Raw genomic sequence first — 25,666 nt, forward strand, 5'->3', positions numbered from 1 at the left:
AGGTTTGTTTTGGAGAATTTTTTTTCCTGTTGAAGCTGATTTAGCTGAATTTAGAAAGAAACTGCGGCCATAAGAGAGTTAGAAGGGGTCTGACAAATGAATGCATGGGATAAAATATTTCCTCTCTCAAACAAAGTACAAATAGGCTAAATATGTGGGATATAATGCAGATCGGATAAATGCACATGCGTAACGCTCATTATTCAGATTGCAGTTTACATCTATGTTTTAATTATAGCAGCCAAACCTATGCAAAGAGTGATATTTCTCCTCAGAAAGCTCCGTTATTTACGGCGTTCTGCAGATCTCACCAATGCATTTTCACAGCAACATCTGCTAGTTCCCCACATTATCTTCTCGTCAACTGTTTGCAGAACACAACACAGAGATTTACTAAATAAAATGCAGGGAAATGTCGGCTGCAAGTGCGTTATTCCGCACACTCTGCAGAAATTCAACAGAGGAGATTTAAGTCCATGACTTCAGACCTGAGCAGAGATTTATTGATGTAAAGTCTTGCGTGTGCGCCAGTCAGAGGTGCGGCAGCTCGACCCTCCTGGCTCACTTGGCGTAAAGAGAGACACCTCCCATCTTGTCCTGTTAATTTCATCCCTCCTCCTCCACCTCCACCTCCTCCCTCCTTACACCCGGCGGGTTGCCCCCCTCTCCTCGCTCGGTGCGCTCCTCTCCTGCAAAGTGCGCACACTTTGCTGCGCCGCTCTCGGTGATCAGGAGGCGCCGCCGGAGCAGAGGGAGAAGGAGAATAAAAAAAAGCTGGAGACGCACATGGTGAGCTTCTATGGCTGGGTTTTCTTACCTTTTTACTTGAAAAAGTGTGATGGATGTGAAATGTTTTTTTTTTTTTTTTATCAGCTTTTCTCTCTGCCGGACGGGCACGGCGGCAAAAGTACGCATGTTCGGAAAATGGAAGAAAACGTAGAGAAATTAGACGGAGACTATTGCCACCAAATTAATGTTTGGTTAGGATAATCCTTTGGCTCAATGCTTATTCTACAAAATAGAAATAATAGAAAAAACTGTGGAGTAGAAATTGTAAATTGTATTTTTTTCTAACTTTTTGCTTGGTTTATTAGCATTATTAATTCTTATTATATCTTTATCGTTTCGCTAATTCTAAAAAAAAAATATCTAAGAATGCTGAATACACAGTTAAGCTAAATGCATGTAAACTTCGCCATTAAATGTTGCCTTACCCTTTAAAAGCTTGCAACAAAGCTGGGTCACTTTTAACGTTTTGACACCGACATTTGTTTTAAATTTATTCTACATTGCTTTTAGAATGAATAATTAAAATGTGTTTCGTCGGCAACGTCAAATGAGAAAAGAAAAAAAAAACAACAATAAAATCTAACAAGCCTAGAACCAGAGATCCCAGACTTTTTTGGTTATTAGCTGACCGTAATTCATCCTAAATGCTGAAACAACAAACACGCCGTGTGATTTAGGCTGTTTGATCAGCCTGATCCAGCCTCGCCGAGTAAATATTATTCTTTCCCTCTGCGATAAAGCTAATTGGCTGCAGCCAATTTCTGCTCAACAAGTGCAATTAGGCGCACTTTCCCGGGGCTTTCACTCTCAGCTCCTGCCAAAGTAATCCGAACTAAATATGATAAACATTTGCGTTTAACGAACCGCTTCCAGTCCCGGGGTTAGGGCGCACTCCCCGTGTGGCTGCAGGCCGTTCTTGTTCTGAGGAGGAACCCAACTTTATTTTTTTTTTCTTTTACAGCGCTGGAATGCAAATGCACAAAACAAACCCTGCTTTTTTTCTCTCTCTCTAACCTTCTCTTTACACAAAACACATTGTTTTGCTCATAAATTAGCTGCTGATTGGCTGCTTTGCTTTTGATTTCTTGTTGGGTCTCATAACAGCCTCAGTCAGCCCTGCGGTGTTTCTGATTTTAATTACCAACCTGCCAATTTCACTGACACAAAATTACAACCATGAGGCTTATTTGATTTTAATCATTCGCCCACAAGTTGTCTTTGGCTCCGCTGCAACGTGGAATCCGAATGATTTCATCTCCATCTGTTTCTTGGTCTCATCATGTGGAGCTGGGGGCCCGTGGAGCCCTTCCTGCCAACTTGTGTGAGGCTGTAAAGAACAAGAGGAGGGGGGTATTTGGGAAGAAACCTGCCTTTAAATATAATCATGTGTCTTTTTTTTTTGTGTGTGTTAAAAAGTAAAGTAAGGAAAGCCCCGGCATGGGTCAGTGCAGAGTTGGTCTCATGATGGCCGAGTGCATGCATCTGGAGGTAGCTGCCGGTGGGCCCCACACCCCTGAGGGCCTCCTGCATTTGCGCCAAGTGGTGGTACGAGTCCTTAAGCGACACGTCGACACAATCTGGTCTAAAATTAGGTTATTACACCTAAAACAGAGCTCCTGGAATCCGCTTCGGGTGGAAGTCGGAATGCACTTTGGGAATATACGGACAGCTCGCTCGGCCGCCCCACTCCTCACCCAGAGGTCCAGTGTTGGATTTCTGACCCGCCTGAGAACAATCGCAAATTAACAAAGGTGTCAGTGTAGGAACATGTGCCAACAGGTGCAGCTTCAAATGCAACATGAGCGAGAGAGAGAGAGAGAGAGAGAGAGAGAGAGAGAGAGAGCTGATCAGATTTATCCGTTAAGGCTCCCAGTCTTGGAGCAGAGCTGCAGTGTAAAACCATGGGAAATCTTCTGTCTCATTAAACTGAGCAAGCTCCTGTCTGTTTAGATCATTTGGTCTGCAGAAATCTAAAACATTGGAGGAGAGCAGCTTGAGCTTGCTTTCAGTGCGACCGGACAGGGCTGCCGCTCCATGACGAGGAATGTTAAAATGCGTTAGACGGGCCAAATCCAGCTCATCTGCTGAGCAGGACGTTTGAGTCATGCACGACAGGCACACAAGTCGAGAGTGTGAGGAGATCATCAGCAGCTTAGCAGGTAAAAAAAAAAAAAAAAAAACGGAGAACGCCACAATTCTGCTGGGTTTGGTGGCGAGAGAAGCACCGATGCGCGTTGAAATCTCATTCGACGGGTTTCTCCCAAAAAGAAAATCCGAACAAGCTGGATTGTGGCAATGAGAAGAGGACTCGAGTGGTAGAAACCATAAAAAGATGACTCACCATTCAAGTTAAAGTATGGCTTGTTTTGGATAATTACAGTAATATGCCAAATAACATTCCCTCATTCAACAATTTTATCAGGATTTTATGTGATCTACCAACACATAATTGGTCAGATTTGTGCAAACTGAACCTTCGGCCTACGTACAAAACGAGAAAACCAACAGTTCCTGAACACGCACACCATCCCTGTTGCAAAACACGACGGTGGCAGCATCATGTGCTGGAGATCATTTTGGTTTTGCAGGTTTAGCTGTTCAGGGTTACCAGGAAGAGAGATGGAGCTAAATTCAGAACAATTACACTTTACAAAGTCAAATTCAGTCAAATCATACAGATTAGTCAAAAAGTTTCCTATCTAAAGAAACCCAGCAGATTGCATCGAGTCTTAACAAGCAGCATTCACTCTGAAAAAGCGTAGAGCCACAGTGGAGAGTTGTTTGCATTGTCCTTGGCTTTGCATCAATCCCTCATACTGAGCATGCATGAAGTGACAGTGAAGAGGAAAACTCCCCTTTAACAGGGAGGAAAACCTCCACCAGAACCAGAACCAGGCTCAGTGTGAACGTTTATCTGCCTCGACTCACTGGGGGTTAGAGAAGACAGAGCAGAGACACAAAAAGTACAGAAGCAAACATTTATCCAGGAATCCTTTCTATGTTATGTGGTAATAGCATGGTTGATGTCACAGCTAACAGAATGCCAGACCAGGTGTACCTATTATGAACGGAAAAATGACAGAGAGAACATAAAGTTAAGAAATATGCAAATAACCACAAACAGCAGGACAACTCAGTAGAGTGTGAAAAAATTAGATCTTGATGTCCTCCAGCAGCCTAAGCCTATAGCAGCATAACTATAGAGATAGCTCAGGATAACCTAAGTCACTATAACAACATGCTTTGTCAAAAAGGAAAGTTTTAAGCTTAGTCTTAAAAGTAGACAGGGTGTCTGCCTCACGTACCAAAACTGGGAGTTGGTTCCACAGGAGAGGAGCCTGATAGCTAAAGGATCTGCCTCCCATTCTACTTTTAGAGACTCTAGGAACCACCAGCAGACCTGCAGTCTGAGAGCGAAGAGCTCTGTTAGGAACATACGGGATAATCAGAGCTCTGATATATGATGGAGCTTGATTATTAAGGGCTTTATACGTGAGAAGGAACATTTAAAATTATATTCCTGATTTAACAGGAAGCCAATGAAGGGAAGCTAAAATTGGAGAAATATGATCCCTCTTGTTGATTTTCATCAGATCTCTTGCTGCAGCATTTTGGATCAGCTGAAGACTTTGAACTGCATTTTGTGGACTTCCTGATAGTAAAGAATTACAATAGTCCAGCCTTGAAGTAACAAATGCATGGACTAGTTTCTCAGCATCGCTCCCGGACAGAATAATTCTAATTTTGGCAAAATTACGAAGGTGAAAAACGGAAACTCTGGAAACCTATTTAATATGGGATTTAAATGACATGTCTTGGTCAAAAATAACACCAAGATTTTTTTTACTTCATTACCAGAGGCCAAGATAATGCCATCCAAATTAAGTGATTGATTAAGAAGTAAAACATTTTGAGGACTCTGGTCCAAAGATTACTACTTCTGTCTTGTCAGAATTTAAAGGTATAATGATCCTAAGCATACAGCCAGAGCACCATGAGAGATTGCTTCAAAGCATATTCAAGGGTTAGAATAGCCCAGTCAAACCAAATCTAGAGTTAAATCCAAATGAGAATCTGTGGCAAGAATTGAAAATATGAGCAAATCTGCAAAAAACAAAAGTCGTCGGGTGTGTGGCGTAGTGGTAGAGCGGGTACCTCAAAGATTATTGGTCCTCCATGGAGCAGTCTGGAGTTAATTTCCTTGAGATGGCAAAGATTTCAGTCTCTGGATGTGCAAAGCTGCTGGGGACTTTCTGCTGTAATTTCAGAAACAGGAGTGGATTCAAAGTAAAGCACTGATTTGAATGTACGCCACGATTTATGAAATTTTATTTCTATAATATTAAAGAATTCATTTTAAAAAATGCAGTCAAGTCAATCTATCAGTGTCCTCCCACACTTTGTCAAATTAAATTCCCAGTTTTGGGAGTGGATTGGGACTGTAGCGTAACAAAATGTTAAAAGGTTCAAGGACTTTTAATACACTGTATAATTTACAGCAATTACTTATGCATTGCAGGTAAATTTATGTAGTAACCCCTGAAAAAGTTTAAAGAACAGTGAATTTGAAAAGAGAGAACAAAAACATCATCTCATTACTTTGGCTATGCTGTTTTCTTAATAATTTTTCATCATGTCATCTATGGATTTTTATTTTTTATTTTTTTATTTTATTTTGGCATACATTTCCGAAATAACATTTAACAACTAACGAGGACTCCAGATCACGAGCTCCGGCGTCGCCCGCCTTCGCTCGCATCTGTTCGACTGCGCCGTAAACATGCCCCCAGGTTGTCAGCAAGTATTTTTCCAGCCCCTCGCTGGCCAAGCATAGCTGCCTCCACAGATCACCCGCCGGAGACGCAGTTGATCTCATCACACCACTATTTCACTGTTTGAGCTTTCTCAAAGATGTATTACAGCTGCAATGCTTCAAAACGCTCTCAGTTTCAGGCAGAGTCTCATAAAAAATGGTCACGTTTGTGTCTGAGGAGGTTGTTGAGGTGTTTTTACAACTTATTTTGAGCTTATGGGGTTTTATCTAAATCACATTTTTTTATAAAGAATGCGGTTGATCTTTAGGATACGTATCTAGCTGATCTGATTCTGGAAGAGGAGAGGCTCTGGATCCATCCCTTGTAGTGGCCGAGTGCTTTTAATTAGTCCTATAATGTGGCAAAGACGAGAGCGGGTGCATGCTGTGGGACTCCTGTATCTTGCTCAAAGTTCCCCCGTCCAGAACGAATCCTTCAGCAGCTTTTTCCCGGCGCTCTGCCTCCCTTGATGCCGCCTGCCTCCCTTTTTATTTATTTTTATTTTAATGCCACCAGGGTACCGACACCAGAGAGCTAATTAATCACCCAACAACTTATAAGTCCGGCTTCTTATCGGTGCGTTCAGGTTCCCTGGGGGGGCATGTCTCGACACGCCAGGAATTGCTAGCTGAGGCATCCTGGACTTCAGGAATGTGGCTCTGTGGAACCAGGGTCACAGTCAGACCACTCATCACTGCGTGTTTCCTGGAGCAACACCCCGAACCACCGCACAAAACTTTAGTCCTCAACCAGATTTAGCTGGGCGCCGCCTTTGGAGGCGAGGAGCGCAGGAGTGTGGAGGTGCCCTGGCCTCGGGCACAGCCACCCCCCCCTCCCCTTCCCTCGGTGATGTGTGGTCTCCCAGGAAAGCCTCGGATTTCGGTGGTTTGCTAATTGAGCGGGATGACGAGGCCGGAGAGGCTCTCTGGCCCCCGGTCCTCTCCCTACGAGTTTGGTTTATGCTGCCCTGCTGACTTTGCTGTCAGTGTCAAACGCTTGTTAGGACGCCATCAATCTCCCAGCAGTTAAGAATATTCCCAGAACAGAATGAAGGGGGCAGGTGACAGAAGATAGACGGGCAGAGAGAGAGACGGGGGAAGCAAATGGCAAAAGAGTTTTAAGAAAAAGTAGATATTGTGCAAACATGGATCGGAGAGCTTTTGGAAAGTATTTATCCACATTGGAACTACAAATTTCAATGTATTTATACTTTATTAGAAATCTGTGTATTATGCCAACAGAAATTAATAAATAGATCATTGTACAGTGGAAGGATAAGGGCACATAGTTTAATGCAAAAAGAACGATCTGAAAATGTGGCACGCACTAAGAAACAGATTTTCAAAATATTGTGGAATGGACACTTGCTGTAGGCATTTTCTCTTCGCATTGTGGCGCATTTTTCAGTATTTGTCCCAGCTTTTTGTATTTAATCAACTCTGATCAGCTTTACTGTCCCTGCTAAAGAAAATCACCGTGCTTCTCCTCAGGGATGGTGTGTTCAGGGTGATGTGCAGTCTTAGTTTTTGTTAGTTAAAAAAATTTTACATTTAGGTCTCATCTGATTAGACCTCCTTCTTCCAGATGCGGGGTGTGTTTCTTTTAAGGCCCGTGGAAGACTGCAAACTGGGGTTATTCTTTTTCAAAAAGAAATTACTTTTTGTCCTTCTTGAAAAATGTATTTTTCATTTCTGTTAGTTTTTTCTTGGTTTAAAACAGGCTAAATCAATTAATTTAACCTGCTGCGTGTAGGAAAATACTTGTCCTGTGGATAGATCAACTCATGGTAACTCTGCAGTTCCTCCATAGTTACCGTGAGAGGATGACCTGATGTCAGTCATGTTCAAAGCTGGTGCTATTCTTTACCAAATTAAACCTGCTTTGAACTTCCCCACATTTTTTTCACATTTTCTAGCAAAAAGTCTGCGGTCTTCACAGAGCAGCTGGATTTATTCCGAGTTTAAGTGACACACAGGTCGACACTGTTTATTAATTAGGTGACCTGGAAGGCATCTGATTGAACTGAATTTCATTTTGGAGCATCAGTGTAATGGGTTTTGAGTGTAAAAGAAAAGTGAAAACTTCCCAATTTTTCTGCCACATGAAATAGATAGATTAGCTCTTGTGACATGATCAAAATTTGGGAAAAATGTACTGGGTGTGAATATGTTTGCAATTAACTTCAACTGAAGCAAACAGTTTTTGCGTTTTATTTGCAAGAAACGAAAGAAAACCCCTGTTTCCACCCCCGACAGAGCCGTTGGGTTGTTTGTTTTGCCCGGATGACAGAGCGACAGCGCTCTACCATCATCCAGCCCCTGACAGAGGAGTAATTTACAGTTGTCACCAGTTGTAAGAAATAAGAAGGGATTTGTTCACACTCTGGACAGACACAAGTCCGTGTTTGTTTTCCGCCACGGAAGTAGCAAAAGCAGGGCTCAAGTCAAACGCGCCTCTCGGTCCATAAATCACTTCCAGCCAACGTAAGAGCTAATCTCTAACTCCTCTTCCTCCCTCCCTTGTGTAGTTCCTTCTCCTTTTTCTCATGTCCTCTCCTCTGCACCGTGACAGCGCCCACTGCTCACGCCCGGGCCTCTCAGAGCCTCCACAGCCAACCAAGGGTAAAACGATTTGAAAAGAGAGCAATAAACGTGATGGATGTGGGCCAGCGCGGGGTTTAGCTCCAGCTGTCGGGCATGTTTTTTGTCATTACGGACATACCTCACGGGTGTGTGCTCCCCTCGACCCGTTCCCCGTGCTCCTTTTGAGTTTGAACGGGCTTTAAAAAAATGGATACTTTCCCAAAGCTTGTCAAGGCTACGGGCGTAAATTGGTGGCGACACCGCTGTGAAGCTCGAGTTCATGTCTTTATGTGATGAGTTCTGTACTGGCACATGCAGAAAACATGCAAGGTGCAAGTGATGATAGCATGTGTTTTCCATGAAAGGCACAGGTGGTCTATCTTAGATTTCGTTCCCATGCTTCAAATGTAAATCCATCACTTTGCCTCTCTTTTCTTTCGCAGTGCTCATGGATTTTCTTTAAAAACGCTCTTTTTCTTCTCCCCCCAGGCTCGATGACATGATGACCCGCCCCCGTTCCCTTTCCCCCTCCATCTCTCTCATTCCTGTTCTCCTCCGACTCCTCCTCCTCCCTCCTTCTCTCGTCTCCTCTTCCTTCTCCAACACCCCGTTGAGCTGGACGTCGCCTCACGAGCCCTGCTACCACCCAGATGGCCGTCCTCGACACTGCCTGTCAGAGTTCATCAATGCCGCGTACGGGGTCCCGGTCAATGTCACCCACTCCGTGCACGGGCCCGACAATAACCCCAACATCACCACGCTCACGGACCTGCACAACCCGCACAACCTGACCTGCTGGAGGGCTCGTGGAGGCGCCGACGCGGGCGACTGGGTCTTCACCCTACCTCTTGGCCGCCGCTTTGAGATCACCTACATCAGTTTGCAGTTCTGCAGCCAGGGGGAGCTCTCTGACCCCATTTCCATCTCCTTCCTCAAATCCATGGACCACGGGCGTACCTGGAGGCCAATGCAGCACTACTCCAGCAACTGCCTGGAGGACTTCAAGCAACCCGCTCAGACCATCGCCCAAACGAGACACCAAGAGACAGAGCCCCTCTGCTCAGACCCTCGGCCCTTGCAGCGGCAGCGGGGCGGCACCGTGCTTGCCTTCTCCACTCTGGATGGTCGCCCGTCCTCTCCTGACTTTGATTACAGCCCCACCCTCCAGGACTGGGTCACAGCCACGGACATCCGGGTGATCTTCCACAGACCCTCCAACAACGCGAAGGTGGTCAACAAAATGGAAGAAACCGAACGGTATGACGGCGTGCACGACGCGAAACGAACCGGGGTCCTGAAGTGGAGAGCGGACATAAAGAGTGACACTGGAGATCAGGTGGACAAGTTAAGGGATAATACACTGGCTTTTTTTGACAGGGACAGAAAAAACTCAGATAAGATAAGCAGGGAGAGTAAAGAGGAGCGGCTAGACAAGCAGCGTAGGAAGGACCATCGCAAAGGTTCAGGTCACGGTCAAGATGGCCACAATGTGACCAGCAAGGAAGGCGAAGACACCTTTGGCACAGACTTACTCGCTTCGCCAAAGAAAGGGGGCAAAACCAGAAAGCGGAACCGCAACAAGGAAAACAATTTTTGGGCCCCTTGCCCAAACGGAGGCTGTACCTGGACGGTCGAGGGGCGGAGCAGGAGCAACAGCGGACGAGAACTGAGGAAGAGGAGGAACAACAACCCCAGCACAAGACAAAACTTGAGGATTCCCTCCGGCATGGTCGTCCCTGTCCGAGCTCCTCCACTGGCCATTTCCGACCTGCAAGTCGGAGGGAGGTGCAAATGTAACGGACACGCTTCCAGGTGCCGGCGCGACGACGCTGGTCGCACTGTGTGTGTGTGCGAGCACCACACAACGGGCCCGGACTGTGACGTGTGTGAGGACTTCTATGTTGACAGGCCGTGGCATCGCGCCACGCCCACTCACCCAAACCCCTGTGTTGGTGAGTCTTGCCAAATCAGTGTAGCAACTTCCAGGGAATGCATCAGGTGCCAGGTGGTAATGTTGGCCACACAGGCGCTGTCTGCTGGGATAGTTTCCGGATCGGTTTTTCTAACATCTGTTTTCCAGACTGCTGATAGAACAAACATCTAACAACACAGGATTTTAGAATTACGTTGGATAAACAGTAAAAAATAATTGTAGCTGGTTTAATAATTACAAAAAATTCAAATTTGCTACTTTTTAATGCTGGAAACGTTGGTGAAACACAAAGGTTTTGCCTTATTCCTTTGTTTGTTTTTAAATGATAGTATCATTGTACAATTTCTTTTGGAATTTTTCTTTTAAAAAATGAAAAGAAAATGTTTTTTCTAGACCTCTGACACTATTTATAGATATAAATGCAACCAGATGTTTACACGCTCTGTTTCAAAAGACAGAATCTCTTCTTCTCTCTGTCTGACCTCAATGCAGACTAAACTTTTCCTGCTATATGTGACCTAGAATTAGCAAAAGTAGATCTAGTTTACATACATTTTCTTCTTTTAATCTGTATGGCTTATAACAAAGCTTTGGGTTTCCTTCCAGAAGCCTCTCACTATAGTTTGCTGGAATATTGGCCCAATTGTAATGCACAGAGAGGATAATCGGGGTAACCTTCCCTTGATCCAGGACCTGTACAGGTCTAGGGTCAGGAAAAAGCCAGCTAGCATCTCTGCACACCTCAAACATCCTGGACACAGACAATTTAGATGTTTACCTTCAGTTTGGCGCTGCAGAGCGCTGTTTGGCTAAAACCAGCTGCTGCAGAGACAGTTTCTTCCCCCTGGCTATCAATCTGATAAAGACTCAACAGCCAGAGTGACTGGATAGATAACATGCATATTGTCACCAGTCAAACCATGTCTTACAGAATCTATACATTATAAATATTTCTGTTTTCCGTTTTTGTACATTTGTACTGAAAATGTCTTCATTGAGAGCAAAGTGTAAGTGAAGTAAAATTCCTTGTTTGTGCGCTCACATCTTCTCTGCCTTAAATTGTCTGAAAAATTGTCTGCCTAAAAATGCGACTGAGGTCAGAGCTTTGTGAGGGCCACTCCAAAAAGTCCTTAGCCACACAACATGATGCTACCTCCCCATACGCACAGCTGGCAAGCTTCCCCCTTATTTCCTTGAAATGTAACAATTGTCATCAGGGTCGGACACTTCAATTTTGGTTTCATCTGACCAAGGGACACGGGATATTTTTCAAAAAAAGAAAGCCTTCTTCTTATTTATAAACTGTAATGTGTCTTTTTATGTTGCATTTGGGGTACCAGACTTTTTTTTCTGTCTGAGGGACGTCATATCAGCACATCTTTCACTCCATACAGGGACAGTCACTTACCAGCTTTAGCCGCATCTTCATCAGGTAATTTTATTTGTGCAGTTATATGAACAGATGAACATGGCACCTCCAGGCTTCTGGCTTCTTAGAGAATTCAGACTTCTGAATTTAAAGAAAGTTAGGAATAATTCTATAAAATTCTATAAATATAAATACTATAAATATCTTCTAGTATTACAGAATTCAGCAAATAGCCTAATAGAGGAAAAGTTTACTCTGTTTCACTGTAATATCCACGAGGAAGTAAAAAATGTGTCCTTTTACACAGTGTTTGTAAACATCTAGTTTAAAATGTATATTTAGTGGGGAAAAGCAGTAAAAACGTATTATGCCAAACAAAACAAACAACCTTTATCTTGGTTTACATTTTTATCTTGGGTTTTGCTGCCTATACCCTGCATACAACTTGTAAAATAATATTTTCACAAGTGTTTAGAGGAGAGTCTCTAAACGCTTTTCACATTTGGAGACTTTTTTGAATAATTTCTCTTTGCGGAGGTTTAGGCTGAGCTCAAACTAATTCAGGTTGGATAGAGAGCATCTTTGAACATAAAGATTTGACACAGACTTTTAGGTGAACTTAGGTCTGGACTTTGAGTAGGCCATTCTAAAGCATGAAAAAACTTTAAACTGAACTATTTGATTCCAGCTCACGCTGTAGGTTTAGAGTCGTTTCCTCCAGGAAGGGGAACTTCCGCCTGTTCTCAAGCCTTTTGCAGACTAAAAGATTTGATTTTCTAGGGGCTGCCCGGGAAAAAAAGGCATAATGCTGCCACCGTCGCTATGGTGGGTATAGGGTTCACATTCAATGTTAAAGATTCACACCTATTACTGATTTGAAGATTTTAGTCATAAGGCAACAAAATGTGAAAGAAATTCTAGTAACAAAAATACTTTTGTAGTGTAACAAAGGCTCTGAGTTTGATAAAATATTGATGTGCTACTCAAAGAAGAAAATATACATTTTTAAACCTGACTTGCGTGACACTTCTACTACTCATGTGGGCCCCCTGGTGGTGTGGAGGTGTTATTTAGCCAGTCAGTTTGCCACCGCACTTGGCCGGCTCGGTCCAGGTATCATTTTAATGTTACAGTGCATGCATTGAAGTGACTTTCGATGTGTGAATATTAGCCCTTATTGTCAGGTGAATTGTTTATGTTTATCCTCTTTACATTTGTCCAGCCTGCGAGTGTAACGGCCACTCAAACAAATGCCGCTTCAGCATGGAGGTGTTCCAGCAGTCGGGCAGGAAGAGCGGAGGAGTGTGCCTGAAGTGTCGGCACCACACGGCCGGGCGCCACTGCCAGTACTGCCAGAACGGATACACCCGCAATACCAACAAACCGCTCAACCACCGCGAGGCCTGTCAACGTCAGTCACTATACGGTTTTTGTGTGTACTTGTCATGTGTGTGTGTGTGGGGGGGGGGGGTGATGGTGGGAGGGGGGCCTGCAAAGGTTTTTTTTGGATGTAAAATAATTTTTAATCATGAAAAATACGTAAAAAACGAGACCAACATAAATCGTTTGCAGAACTTTGTACACCTTGAATATGAGCCGTGACATTTGAAGCTCAATTACAAAACAAACTCAAATCTTTTAGTGGGGAAAAGAAAAAAAAACTGAAATAACATGGAGGCACAACACGGAGGCTTAAACAAATGCTCTGTTGAAGCAGTTTTGGATTTTATAACAGCGCTCAGACCTTTTGGGTCAGAGGAATTTACACTAAACCCCGAGCACCCCTGCCAGATTCAGGTTGGAATTAGTCAAACCTGAATTTACCAACATGGTTCATCTCACTGGTATACAAAGGTTTTGAAGCAGCGTAAAAGCCCGCTGTATATATCTGATGGTGATGTAGATTTGGGTCATGCCAAGGAGGCCTTTAAAACTCAAACACTCAGAGCTTATCACAAAAAGATAAATCATCAAAATACCATTAGAAGCATGCAAAATGCTGTAATTTCAATATAGTTGTTATTATTTATAATTCAGAAGGCTATAAATAATTTATGGCATGTAATTTCTCAATGAAATGTAAATAAAACAGATAATAATTATTTTTCTTTTTACATTGTAGATACATTTCTTATTTTGTATCAAAGACAAACTTTCTTAATAAAAATGGTTTAAAATCAGAAATCAGACATTTCTGCAGCTCCTTAAATGTCGCTGGTGGTCTTTCAGCAGCCTCCCTGACCAGTTTTGCTCAGGTCTTTTTCTTCCACGTTGCCGAAAAGAACAGTTAAATTTTACTCGTGCCATATTTACCTGCCTGGTTTTACTTTGCATTCTTCTCCTGGCTGGTACCTTTTAGACAATGAGACCTCTCTGGTACTTTGGAAGCTCTCTGTGGATCCTGGCCTTTCTCGTGTGATTCGATTACGACATTGCTGCTAAAAAAAAAAAAAAAGAGGGGGTATAAGTATGCACACTTATGCCCGCCACGTTATTTTCATGTTTTCATTTTCCCCCTTCAAAATTTCAGCATTTTTGTCACTGGAATCTATTCATCTTGGACTCATTTTTACATTAGAAAGACCTGACAATTTAACCGAGCCATATGGACTTGTTATTTCCGATCTACGTTCTCCTTGAACCACCGGACTGTGTTGGCGCTTCTGTTTACGAAGGTTTTGCAGCGTCAGAGAGAGAACAGCTATTCCTGTTAGCAATGCAGACACAAAAAGCTTCCTGCTGGGCCGACACCGGCACCCCCATCGTTACCGCCGGTCGGCATATGCCATGACAGCTGACCTTTGACCGGTCACAACCGACTGACGCCTCTGGTACACTCGCATTGGGACTTGACCAGCAGCCTAATATATCATATATAACGTTAACGGGCCCCTCTAGGCTTGACAAGCCAGGGTTAAATAAGCTCATATTTCACCACTTTTTATTCATGGAACTGCATAAACAAGCGAATTCATTTGATACCTTATTACCTAATCGAAGCTATATATCACCTGCGTAACCATTCAAGTGGGGACATTATTTTTTATTTTCCACAGTCAGGCTGTTAGGAATCATAATAAGTGTAAAAATTATTCCTGCGTGACCAGAGGTGCTGAAGTGTACCTTCCTTTTCCCATCTGTCCTCTCTCATTCAGTCCCATGATTGAAGTGGTTAAAAAAAAAGGCTTTGCTGTGTAAACTGGGCAGTAAAAGCAGCGCTGCAGCCTCATTCTAAAGGAAACGAATGAGTTAGGGCACAAGCATTTGTCTTCATTTGGCCGAATGTTGTTCATCCTCTCAAAAGGCACTGGAGCGACACGGGTTCTGTGTCAAGATTTGTTATTTTCTTGTTAGCTTTCAAGGAGGAATTTGTCTTTGTTAGCCATCGAGACGGCTACAAAATAGATTCGCTGGTGTCCCAGGGACGTACTTTGTCTTAGTCAAGGACGCACATTAAGGACAGATGCTTGCTGTCATTTGGGATTAAACCAGAATCCACTGACTCGTCGTCCACTTCAGGATGGGCTCTGTCTGTCTTTTGTTTTTGTTTTTTTTCCCCTAAACCATTATAAATTGCTTTTACTTAGTCACACCATGGAGACACATTAGGAGATCGCAGCTAATTGTTCTGCTTTACAGCCTGGTTTGTTTTTCCAGCTTTGATTAGCCCAAGTAAAGACCAAGTGCAAACATTATTTCAAGGCTATTCCAGGTTACAGCAATATCATATCTGGACTATATATTTTTTTTATTTAATATGCAGATTTATGCTAAAATCGACCCAACTGAATTTAGTTGCAAAAAATGTATTTACTGATTGTATAGGATATTAACCATTTTTGGCTGTTCTGCTCTTTATAATATGACATTAGTGTAAATACATGTCTGTGTTTTTCATCACATAAAAAAAGACTTTGCCTTTGTTGTAAACAAAGGGACAGTGTGGGAACATCCTTTCAGCCAAATGGAGGGTATTGTGCAGCAACAGGTGGGGGAGGGGGCAGTGCAGCTTTACTCTCCATAAAACCAGAGAAACCTCAGGAAACACATCAACTTTGGTTTCCTATTCAACCAACCTTCAATGTTTGGAACATTGTGATGGATTTTTTTTTAGTTTTTATAACCTTTATGTCTTTTTTCAGGGAAATAATACCTTGATGCTGGAAACTGGCCCATACTTAGTTACCGCCTGTAAAAACAATGACACATTTTGCTTTAATTAGAAAAACTGAACCACAGTTTTTGAGCCTTGGTGATGTTGGTCTCAGATCACCAATTTTTAAATCCGTTTTAATTTTGTTCAATATTAACTGCATGCAACCCCATATTGTCATTTTGCAATCCAGCATGTCAGTGCCACCCTCTGGGAGCTGTGGGCCGCTGGTGCAACCAAACATCGGGTCAGTGTCTGTGTCGAGAAGGAGTGACCGGCCTCCGATGCAACCGCTGTGCTCCGGGATACAAACAGGGCAAGTCCACTCTGCGGCCCTGCATACGTAAGTCTGGCACTGAGGGACACTTTTTTTTTTTAAATGTGATAAAATGAGACTAGTCAAAACACTCAGAATTTTGTGGCATTTTTGGTGAAGGCTGTCAAAGTGATAGTAGTTGTATTATAGTTAAAAACTCTCCTCTTTTTGGCTATAAATCTGTCTTTTTTGTATTAAACTGGCCTCATCTTCTTAATAATTTATACGACAGCTTTCTTTTTCTCCTCAGCTTCATTTACTCATGGTTTAAATTTATTTAAGCTATCATAAAGTTATTTAAATCCTTTATTAAATATCAGGAGAAGTGATTATCATACTGGTAATTATTTCTTCCATCATACAATAAACAATAAGATATTGCATATTTATCTAATTAACTGCTCTGGGGGGAAAAAAACTTATGGTTGTTTCCTGTAGCCTAACTAATATTTGAAAAATAAAATTTGATGGTTTCCTTTTAAATAATATGTTTGCCATAAAACTAAATAATTTATTTAAGCTAAACTAACACTTTCTAGTTTTAACAGTTAGATGTCTATCTGGCAAAGAGACCTCTTTGATTTTTCTGTTAGCAATATTTGCTCACGGTTTTATGTTTTAAGCCATGATTTAAGTCTTGAAACATTTTTGTACCAAATACAAGCTCGATAAAAAAGGAGCAGGTTGCATCCAGGTTAACTTAGCTGAACCTTTCACAGCGCCTCCTTCTCGCCATCCTTGGAGCCGGTTTTCCACAGCAGCGTTAACATGAGCTGACCGACACAAGGAAATCTCATCTCTCGCAGATCAGAGATCAGCATCAGATCAAAAGGATTGTTGCCACTCCTCTCTCTGCCTGCGCAGCAGCAAAAATCGGCCCGAAGCGATAATCCGCACGCACAGTCCCAGCTAATCACCCAGGTGCCAACAAGTACAGGAGCAGCGTTGCTCTGTGAGTCCCAATCAGGTGACGCTGGACGCCAGAAGCAAGGACCTTGACACCTGTTTCCCGGCTCAGAACACCCCCATAGCAGTGCTAAGACTCATAACTCTCCCACTGAAAGCAGTGAGTGAAAGAAAACCTTGTTTGTTTTTACTGCCAGACCATCACGGGGCTATGTATAGCAGCCCTCTACCCCCACTGCCAACCCCGACACCTTAACTCATCTCCTATGAGTCTAAAGTCCAAGTTAGCTCCTGCCAGACATTTATATCAGGATTTATATCAGGAGGCTCAGAGATTTATCCCACAAAAGCAACATAATATTGCATCTAGCCACCAGCTTGCTGTTAGCCATGCTGCCTAAAGGAAGCGAAAAGGCAGCTAACTGAATGTTAGCTTGCATAACGCTGCTAAGTTGCTAACGCTAACGATGTTGCTACACAGAAAATCACACACTCCTGTCCGATTCTTAACATTGATTTCTCACGATAGCTCAGATAAATATTAATAAAACAATCTTATGCATTTTATCTTTGATTCCTTATGTTTTTACAAACTACATGCATTCGTTTCATCGAATGCTAGCTCAGATGCTTCACAAGTCAGGACTACGTATTTTTGACAAAAGTAAAACATAGACTCTATTGATTGTTTTAGGCAAATCCATACAGATACAGAGAAAACATAACTTTTTTTCTTGGGTTTTTTATGTGTAGAAAAACATAAACATGATAATATTTAATATAAGCTAATTCCCCGTATTCATGACTTGCTAACAAGCTAAATGTACAGAAATAGAATAAAAAACAGCGCAATGAACAGATTCCTGAATTTTATGCAGGTACAAAGAGGTAATTTTCAATAGATATACACATGGGGACAGAAAGCAATAAGGTGTGTATTGAAGATAATAACTTGGTGTAAGGGTTTAGAAAGATAAACCAGCATAAAATGGGAAAATGTATAGGTAAATATTAGTAACTGTTACTTCAAACTGCCACTTTGATTTTGATTTTTTTTTTTTTTATGACAGTAGGACTCTAAAGTCTCAAGTGTTTAGGGGTAGGAGTTTATAAGTTCTCACTTCTTCCTACCCCATTTTGAGCATGATATGTTAACTGAAACAAAAATCTGTATTTTCTCTTCTTTCTTATGCACTTCTTGTTACTGTGCACTATTTTATTTTTATATTTGTATCATGTTCATGTTCGAATAAATTTCGAATAATTTCGAATAAATTTCATAAAATTTCAAAATTTATGCTACTGTTAAGGGATGCCCTTATTAAACTTTATTGTGTCCAGGAAAAGTCTAACCTTTTCTTTTTATTGTCCTTTAAAATGATTAATTTAGAACTTTTATCAGTGGAGTGTTTTTTAAGTACTTATAAATAAAGTTGGCTTGGCTTATTTTGGCTTTGTCACTGCGCAAATCACAACCAATTATGTAGTTTTATAGTCACTGCACCTCTGAATTTAAGATGATACATAAAGCAACCCTAAAGCAAACAAAATGCACACAGTTGTCACCATGGAGTAAAACACAGTCTTGGTTAATGAGATTGGGTTCAAACCTGAACGAATTAGGCTTAAAACTGGAATGTATTTGGGCTGGGTTCTCCTAAAGATGGTTCACGATATGTTGATTGTGTTTGTTGATAAAAAAAAAAATATTTTTTACATATTACCCATTTTTTTTAAACATTTCCACGTTAATCTTAAAATGGTTATGCAACTAAATCTTCAGTATGTTTTCCTCAATGACTTTTCCCGAGTGATCTTAGCAGTTCTTCCTAAACTGTTGCATGTATGGGGTTTCCTCCCTCATTTAATTTGTGAGAGTTTAACTAACTTTAGGATCATCCAAGTAAATTACAAAAATAAAATAGATTACTGGTAGAATAAAGGTGGCTACTATATTGGATCCTGAGCCCTTTTGACAAAAGAAGGGTTCTAATGACTTAAATGTAACTGTCTATATCCTGTGCACTGACTTTAATGGTGGGATGGCCAAATGCACACCACGTCCATTTTAAGTTTGAAGGAAAGGGTGTTTGGTGTCACCGGCCCCGTTGTGTCGAAGACATGACACAGGACGTAACGTATTTAGGGAAGCCGTTATGTGAGGACTATTTTACAAGAAGTCTGTGAAATGTACAGGCAGACCCCAAGTTGTTAATTTTCACCCCTGAATTTTACACACAGACTTAAGGAGTGTCTAGCTTTACTAGTCTCTGTTTAATGTTTTAGACAAAGCTATACAAGAGGCGAAAGCCTTACCTTATTAAATTACTGAAAGTAAGATTTACGTCCGTGTGTGTGTGTGTGTGTGTGTGTGTGTGTGTGTGTGTGTGTGTGTGTTTGTGTGTGTGTTTGAGCTAGCCTTACAGCGTGCGCTTATAGACCATAAAAGGACCACACACTCAGCCCTTTTTATATTTGCTTATCTTGTGTGAAGGCATGTGCCGTGCACCGCAGGGCATTCAAACACAACACCTATAAAACACACGATTGCAACAAAGTGACAGCTCCTGCAGGTAGCCTGAGGTTTGTCTGACTCTGACACCTGTCTGACGTTGTGTTTATGCTCGCAGGAATTCAGGAGGTCGCTCCAACCCCAGTGTACCAGCCTCAGTACAGCATAGGTGAGTAAATCACAAAGCTTTTTTTTTTTTTTTTTTTACATAAATGAATTATTTCTAATCGCTACAGATTAATTCAAAATCTTTTCTGAATATAGCTACTGTAAATACAACACTTGACCCTTACCATTCTGAAAATAGTAACCCCCTCTACTAAATTAAATTTATATTTTTATAGCCTGCGATAGTTTTCTATCACAGGCTAATTCCTTTTCCCATCCCGTAAGTTTTTTTTCTTCAGACTTTTGTTACTTTTTGCCTCTTTATTCTCCAATTCTGGAACCTGATCCCAACAGCATGTAATCCATCGAGTTTAGGAGTCGGTTTGTGTCTCACTGATTCACTGGTCAGAGTTAAAAGTTTCTGGAAAATCCAAAAATAGCAGCCTAATTTTTTTTAAGACTTTAAGAAAGTCCAGTGGAATATTGATCATGACAGATTTGAAGCTGTACAAGAATGTCTCACTTAAAATCTAATTACGATAAAGATTATCGTGCAATTGCTTTTTAACAAAATCCACTTTACATCTATCTTTCAAAGACTGCATTTGGGTTGATTTTTTTTTTCGTGTTTTAATTCAAACTTTCCCTGAATCAGCTCTTACTTTTGAACGAGACGACAAATGCAGAAAAAATACAGGTGTTTTTGTTCTTGTTCATTTTGCATTAAAAGCAAAAACATTATTCTTTTTCGTCTTTAAATGCATCACCAGATGACCCGTTCTTTTCTGTATTGATTTAGAATAAGACAAAATCATAACTGGCAGGTCAAACCTAAAAAAAAAAATCTGAATTCAGAAATCTGTACAGGCCAGTCAAAGCATCACAAACATGTCTGTGTGGTTTTAATCTACAGGATCCTAAATTACTTTAAAAATGAAGAAAGTTTCTTGCACGCAATATTGAAGCATTATAAGTTAAAGAAGAACATGAAATGAGGGACAGGAGAGCATTGAGGGGGGTCACGGTTTTTGTCTCTTGTTTCGGCTGACATCAGATCTGTTCCCAGACACACCAGCAGCTTTATCACCTAACAGATTGGTCCTTGAACTGCTTTGGGCTGCTTTAACCCGTACTAAAGTAGGGAACCAGTCCCTCCGGATGGCAGCTTAAACAAACCCCCCGCCGGGCGGCGGGCCGCAGCTGGGAATCGGATCCCGTGACACACGGAAGCAGCCGTGTTGTAACTGGGCTAAAAGACGTGTGCTGATGTCTGAGCGGAGAAGTGAAGGCCTCTCATCTCGCTGCGTTCTCTCTGTCTTCTCCCTTTCTTTTCCTGCAGCGGAGGAGTGTGTGTCCTACTGCCAGCCCTCTGAGGTGAAAGTCCGGATGAACCTGGAGACCTACTGTCTCAAGGATTACGGTTGGTTTCAGGTTATATTTATTTGTTTAAAACAAAATTATTAAAGAGCTTAATTTCTAGAGTTTCTGATCTCTTTGTTTCAGAAATCTGAGGAATAATTTATTACATGCCTAATAAATAAAAGTGCTATCCAAAAGATGAAATATAGGCATTTATACACCTCCCAGATTCAAATAATTTGTGTCTTATTATTGACAACATGGTCACAGTGGAAAAAAAACAGCTGGGTAAAAGGCAACTTATTGAGCTTTTATTTGAAATCTCAGGGAGACTTTTTGATTTAACACAACAGTCATATCTAGGAAACAGAGGGATGTTTCACAACCCCAAAATATTAAGAATGAGTACCATCCTGTAAAAAAAGTATTCACCCCCTGACAGACTTCTTGTGTTTTACCTTTTTTATTTACACTTAATATGTCAGCTCATTTAACAACCTTTAAAGTGAAAAACTGTTTGAATTATGTTTTGTTTTTTTTTAATTAAAGGGAGAAAAGCGGCTAAAAATAACCTGACTTTAAAGTAATGGTCCATAAAACTAATAATTGGTTGCATGACATGTTGGCACCAACAATTGTTCACCTTTCCAAATCATGAAATAACTGTTTTTAAACACTTTTTTTCATAAGATTTCACAAGCCTGATTCCTGCCTGATGGGCAGAATCATGAAATCACTTAAACAGAACCTGTCTGACAACACAAAGTAACCTAGAGGTTTAAAAAAGCAACACATCATGCCGTGACCCGGAGGACTTTTGAACAGATGGGATACTGAGTCATTGATATCTATCAGTCTAGAAAAGTAATTTCAAAGGTTCAGGTTAAGACTGAAGTGAACCACTGTAAGAACCATTATCCTCAAATGGAAAAAAGATGAAACAGTGGTCAATAATACCCGAAATGGCCAGCTTACCAAAATTACTCCATGGGAGCATCGTCAACCCATTAAGGAGGTCAGAAAGGAACCTGGAAAAACATCTAAAGCACCACTGGCTTCCCTTTCCTATTAAGGTCAGTGATTCACTAATGAGCCACTGGGCCCAAACTGTCTCCATTGAAGAGCTGTAAAGCGAAAAACAAAAAATAAATCACAAAGGTCCATCTCAAATTTGCCAAAAAAAAAAAAACTCTTGATGATCCCCAAGACTTAGGAAAATATTTCTGGAGACTAATGAGACAAAAGCAACACTTTTTGAACGGTCTGCGGCTCGTTACATCTCCTGTAAAAGTAGTATAGTATTGTAAAATAAGGTCAATACACTGAATTAAGATAATGATGGTTGCAATATAGATGATATTGATGCTTCAGGATGTGGAAGATGTGCCCCAATGAATGGGATTTTAAATTCTCCTTTCTACCTTTCCACCATCAATTGTTACCTTGAGCCCAAACACATTTGGGCTATGCAGTAGAACTGTACTCCGAAGCACAGCAGCAAGTCCAGCTCTGATGGTCCCAAAAACATAGACTGAAGCAGTAGAGTGGTCTAGTCAAAGTTTGGACTTAAAGCGAAATGATTACCATAAGCTACTTTATTTTAGTAGCCTGCAACTAAAATAAATAATCAGATACTTTTTTACAAAGAAGTGAGAGAGAGAGAGAGAGAGAGAGAGAGAGAGAGAGAGAGAGAGAGAGAGAGAGAGAGAGAGAGAGAGAGAGAGAGAGAGAGAGTGGAGGGGGGAGAAAGAGAGTTTTTTCGCTGAAAAATAAAAAATGTGGTTTAGTGTCTGCCCCTGTTGTCTTTTGTACAGTATTTATTTATTTTAGCAGGATTTGCCAGATTGCTCAATAGGTATTTTTCAACTTCATGTATTACACTTGATTTATTGGACTGTTTCTTCTCTTCACTTCAGCGTCCTGTGTTTTTATGTTTGCTTAGGCGAGCACAGACCAAAAGAAGGACTTTTTAACTTTGTGTCCTAGCTAACCAATAGAAATGAGAAATACTGTCGCTAACATCCTCGGACACCAAAAGAAACGCGGAAGCCTGGCCCCCAGATGAGTGGAGATCTGTAAAAATGTGATGCAAAAGAATGCTCAGCCTCCGAAAAACAAAAAAATTTTTAAAAAGTAACAAAGAGCAAAAAATGTTGGTTCAACTTTTGCATACACATTGTAAATTATTCTCAAAATCTCTACTTTGGTTGAGCAATTTTTCCAGATTTCCATTTTTGAAACGTGGTTTTTTGTCTGCAATAATTTTGAAAAGAATTCTCTCCATATTCTCAACCTTTATGTCAATCTAAATCACTCAAACTAAAACCACCTGCCTCTCCATAGCACAGTGTCCGGTAATCCTTCTTGGCACAGTCTTATTTTCAAGAGTTGATTCTCCTGAGCAAAAAATACCCACGGCAGAAGTTTGATGAAAACAGATGCTCATCTGCAACTAGCAGAGATGTGTTTGCCCTAAAAAAGTAAACTGAAATTAGAAAATCTACATGTAAAATCGTTGGAATCACATACCATAAATGAAGAAAAACAAGGAAAATTAGTTACATAAAAGTTTGTTAACTTAGATTATGAAACAAGGAAGACATTGGTCACTAAACAGGTGAACTTAAAGTGTTTTTAGTAATCGTGAAACATTACTTTTAACGTGTTTGTTTCTTTGTCAGTGCTAAAGGTGCAAGTGAGAGGGATGGAGCGTTCAGGTCCCTGGTGGCAGTTCTCCATCGCAGTACAAACCGTCTTCCGGACAGGCTCCACCTCCCGTGTCCGGAGGGGCCCCCAGTCCCTCTGGGTTCCCGACCGTGACCTCAGCTGCGGCTGCCCCCCCCTCCAAGTGGGCCGGACATTCCTCCTCATCGGCGCAGAGGAAGGGGAGCGGAGTTGGGCTCCGGAGGAGAGTCGGCTGGTGGCGGACCGCTCCACACTGGCCCTCCAGTGGCGGGAACACTGGAGTCCCAAGCTCAGGGGCTTCCGGGGGCAGGACAAGAGGGGCCGCTGTCCCCCAAAATCCCCACACAGCCACCACCCCCGGGGCAGGGAGCACACAAAGACACGTTCTGCATACATCCCCCCTCACCTGTTGACTGAGACAGACGGCGGCCCTCGCAGTGACAGAAAACAGTCCGTGAACTTGGACGAGCCTCGGACCGGCACAGACATTACACCCGCGGAGACAACACCTTCTTCTTCTTCTTCTTCCACCCCTCCTCTGGCGTGTTCAACTCCAAACCCTTAATAAAACAACAATTTACAACTACAGAGAAATTATTTAAAGGCAAAGACGGTTATCGTTCAGGGTTTTTTTGTCACTCTGTTGAAGGTTTTAGTAGAAAGTTTGGACTTATTCGTCCATTTTGACGAAAACCCAGAGGAACATCCCTCCACATAAAACACATCTGGTTTAGCTTTCAACTGCTGCTGCTGCTCTGTGAATTTACTGGAGGACCTGTCATGCTCCAGTCCTGCACAAAATTACTAAAGTTCATCGACGACTAAAGCTTTCCCCCAACAAGAATGATTTTTTTTAACCCATTACAAAATAAACACTGAAAACTTATGCTGTATATTTTCTTGCAAATTCCATTGTTTTTAATCAGATTTTATTTATTTGCATTTAAGAGAAATCTGGGCATAAAACAGAATAACTAGTTTTTTTTGGGAGGGATCGTCATGATTCGAATTAGAAGCCTGTCCTCCTAAAGGCTGATAAAATAAACATTTTGTTTCAATTTTGTCTTCAAACTGCTTGAAACACAACATATGCTTTTTATATTGTGAAAAAAAAATCTTGATAAAGTTTGCTTGAATAAATGAAAAAGTTAAATGGTGAAAAACACGATCTGCTCTGAGATCCGTCCACAGATGTGTTTGTGCCTCCTGCTTGTTCACGGTTTTACCTCGTTTTTGCATTCATGATTCACGATGACAGTCAGTCACAGCTGAAGCTGAGGAAATTGACTTCATTTCTGATCCGTTCCTTGACGCAGTCGCCAAACCAACTCCGGCTTTCTGACCGTAGATGCTAATCCTCAAACGGCCTTTCAGGGGGCCCAGATACAGATCTAAAAAGCCTCCGTCCGCCTTTGTCGTCACGACTCCTGTTCCCATTATGGCGTCATGGCTCTTGGGAACTGGTGGCGGGGTGTGGCTATCGGGACAGATGGAGGGGCTACCATTTGTTGAGCAGCGGCCATGTTTTGGCAGCGGCGGTGTCGGGGATTGGCTGCGCTGCCGTGTTGATGCTCGTGATTGAAAATAAAGAGAGAAAAATAGACTTGCTGATTGAAGAGCTTGGAGCAAGCACGCAGCACACCCCCGGAGGTTGTTTTCAGCTGGGAGACCCACTCGCCCTTAAACCCTGCTGGCAGCTAACTTTTCAGTGTTTTAAGATTATTCAGATTTTCAGTGTTTTTACCTCCATCCAGGCCTCAACACTCTCAAAAAAGGAAAGAAAATGAAGTATGTGAATTACAATGTAGTTGACAAACAGTCATGTACTCACACCTAAAAGTGTTTTAGCGTCACAGGCTGAGCCTAATGTAACGTATTTGGTTAAAAAACACAATTGTGGAAAATAATACGCACACACATACAATACCAGAGCCAGTACAAACGTGTGCATATTCAAATATTTTATATACACAGGTCAAAAGCCAGTCAGGTAATCGGAGAAAAAATATAATTCAGTGATACCTGGTGCCACCAGGTGGTTATTTTCTAAATAAATAAATAATAAAAAAAACTCACACAGAATAAATTCATTACTTCAATACAATCACTAGCTAATTTAAATTTTGGTTTATAATGTCTG

General features: G+C 41.6%; 1 protein-coding gene and 1 long non-coding RNA gene across 4 annotated transcripts; one reads left to right on the forward strand and one right to left on the reverse strand.

Annotated features, from left to right (window-relative positions):
- The first annotated feature begins 632 nt into the window (after positions 1 to 632).
- Positions 633 to 24,584, forward strand: ntn5 (netrin 5). Of its 3 annotated transcripts, XM_021322666.2 has the most exons (8): positions 652 to 789; positions 8,131 to 8,224; positions 8,675 to 10,137; positions 12,710 to 12,919; positions 15,834 to 15,983; positions 19,493 to 19,543; positions 20,822 to 20,902; positions 23,523 to 24,584. In XM_021322666.2, exons 3-8 carry the CDS (start codon positions 8,685 to 8,687, stop codon positions 24,089 to 24,091), a joined length of 2,514 nt encoding a protein of 837 aa, XP_021178341.2. In that variant the 5' UTR covers positions 652 to 789; positions 8,131 to 8,224; positions 8,675 to 8,684; the 3' UTR covers positions 24,092 to 24,584. The 3 variants fall into 3 exon arrangements, with proteins under 3 accessions (XP_021178340.2, XP_021178341.2, XP_012730241.2); XM_021322665.2 differs by lacking the exon at positions 8,131 to 8,224 and having other exon boundaries at positions 633 to 789; XM_012874787.3 differs by lacking the exon at positions 8,131 to 8,224 and having other exon boundaries at positions 654 to 789; positions 12,710 to 12,898.
- Positions 1,767 to 17,795, reverse strand: LOC110369290. The gene is made up of 3 exons (XR_002428897.2): positions 16,667 to 17,795; positions 13,801 to 13,925; positions 1,767 to 2,116 (listed from the first exon to the last, which is right to left on the reverse strand). It is a non-coding gene; the product is annotated as an uncharacterized LOC110369290 (long non-coding RNA).
- Positions 24,585 to 25,666: the final 1,082 nt, after the last annotated feature.

This window comes from Fundulus heteroclitus, chromosome 14, assembly GCF_011125445.2.
Source record: "Fundulus heteroclitus isolate FHET01 chromosome 14, MU-UCD_Fhet_4.1, whole genome shotgun sequence".
In the NCBI taxonomy this organism is placed as follows: Eukaryota; Metazoa; Chordata; class Actinopteri; order Cyprinodontiformes; family Fundulidae; genus Fundulus; species Fundulus heteroclitus.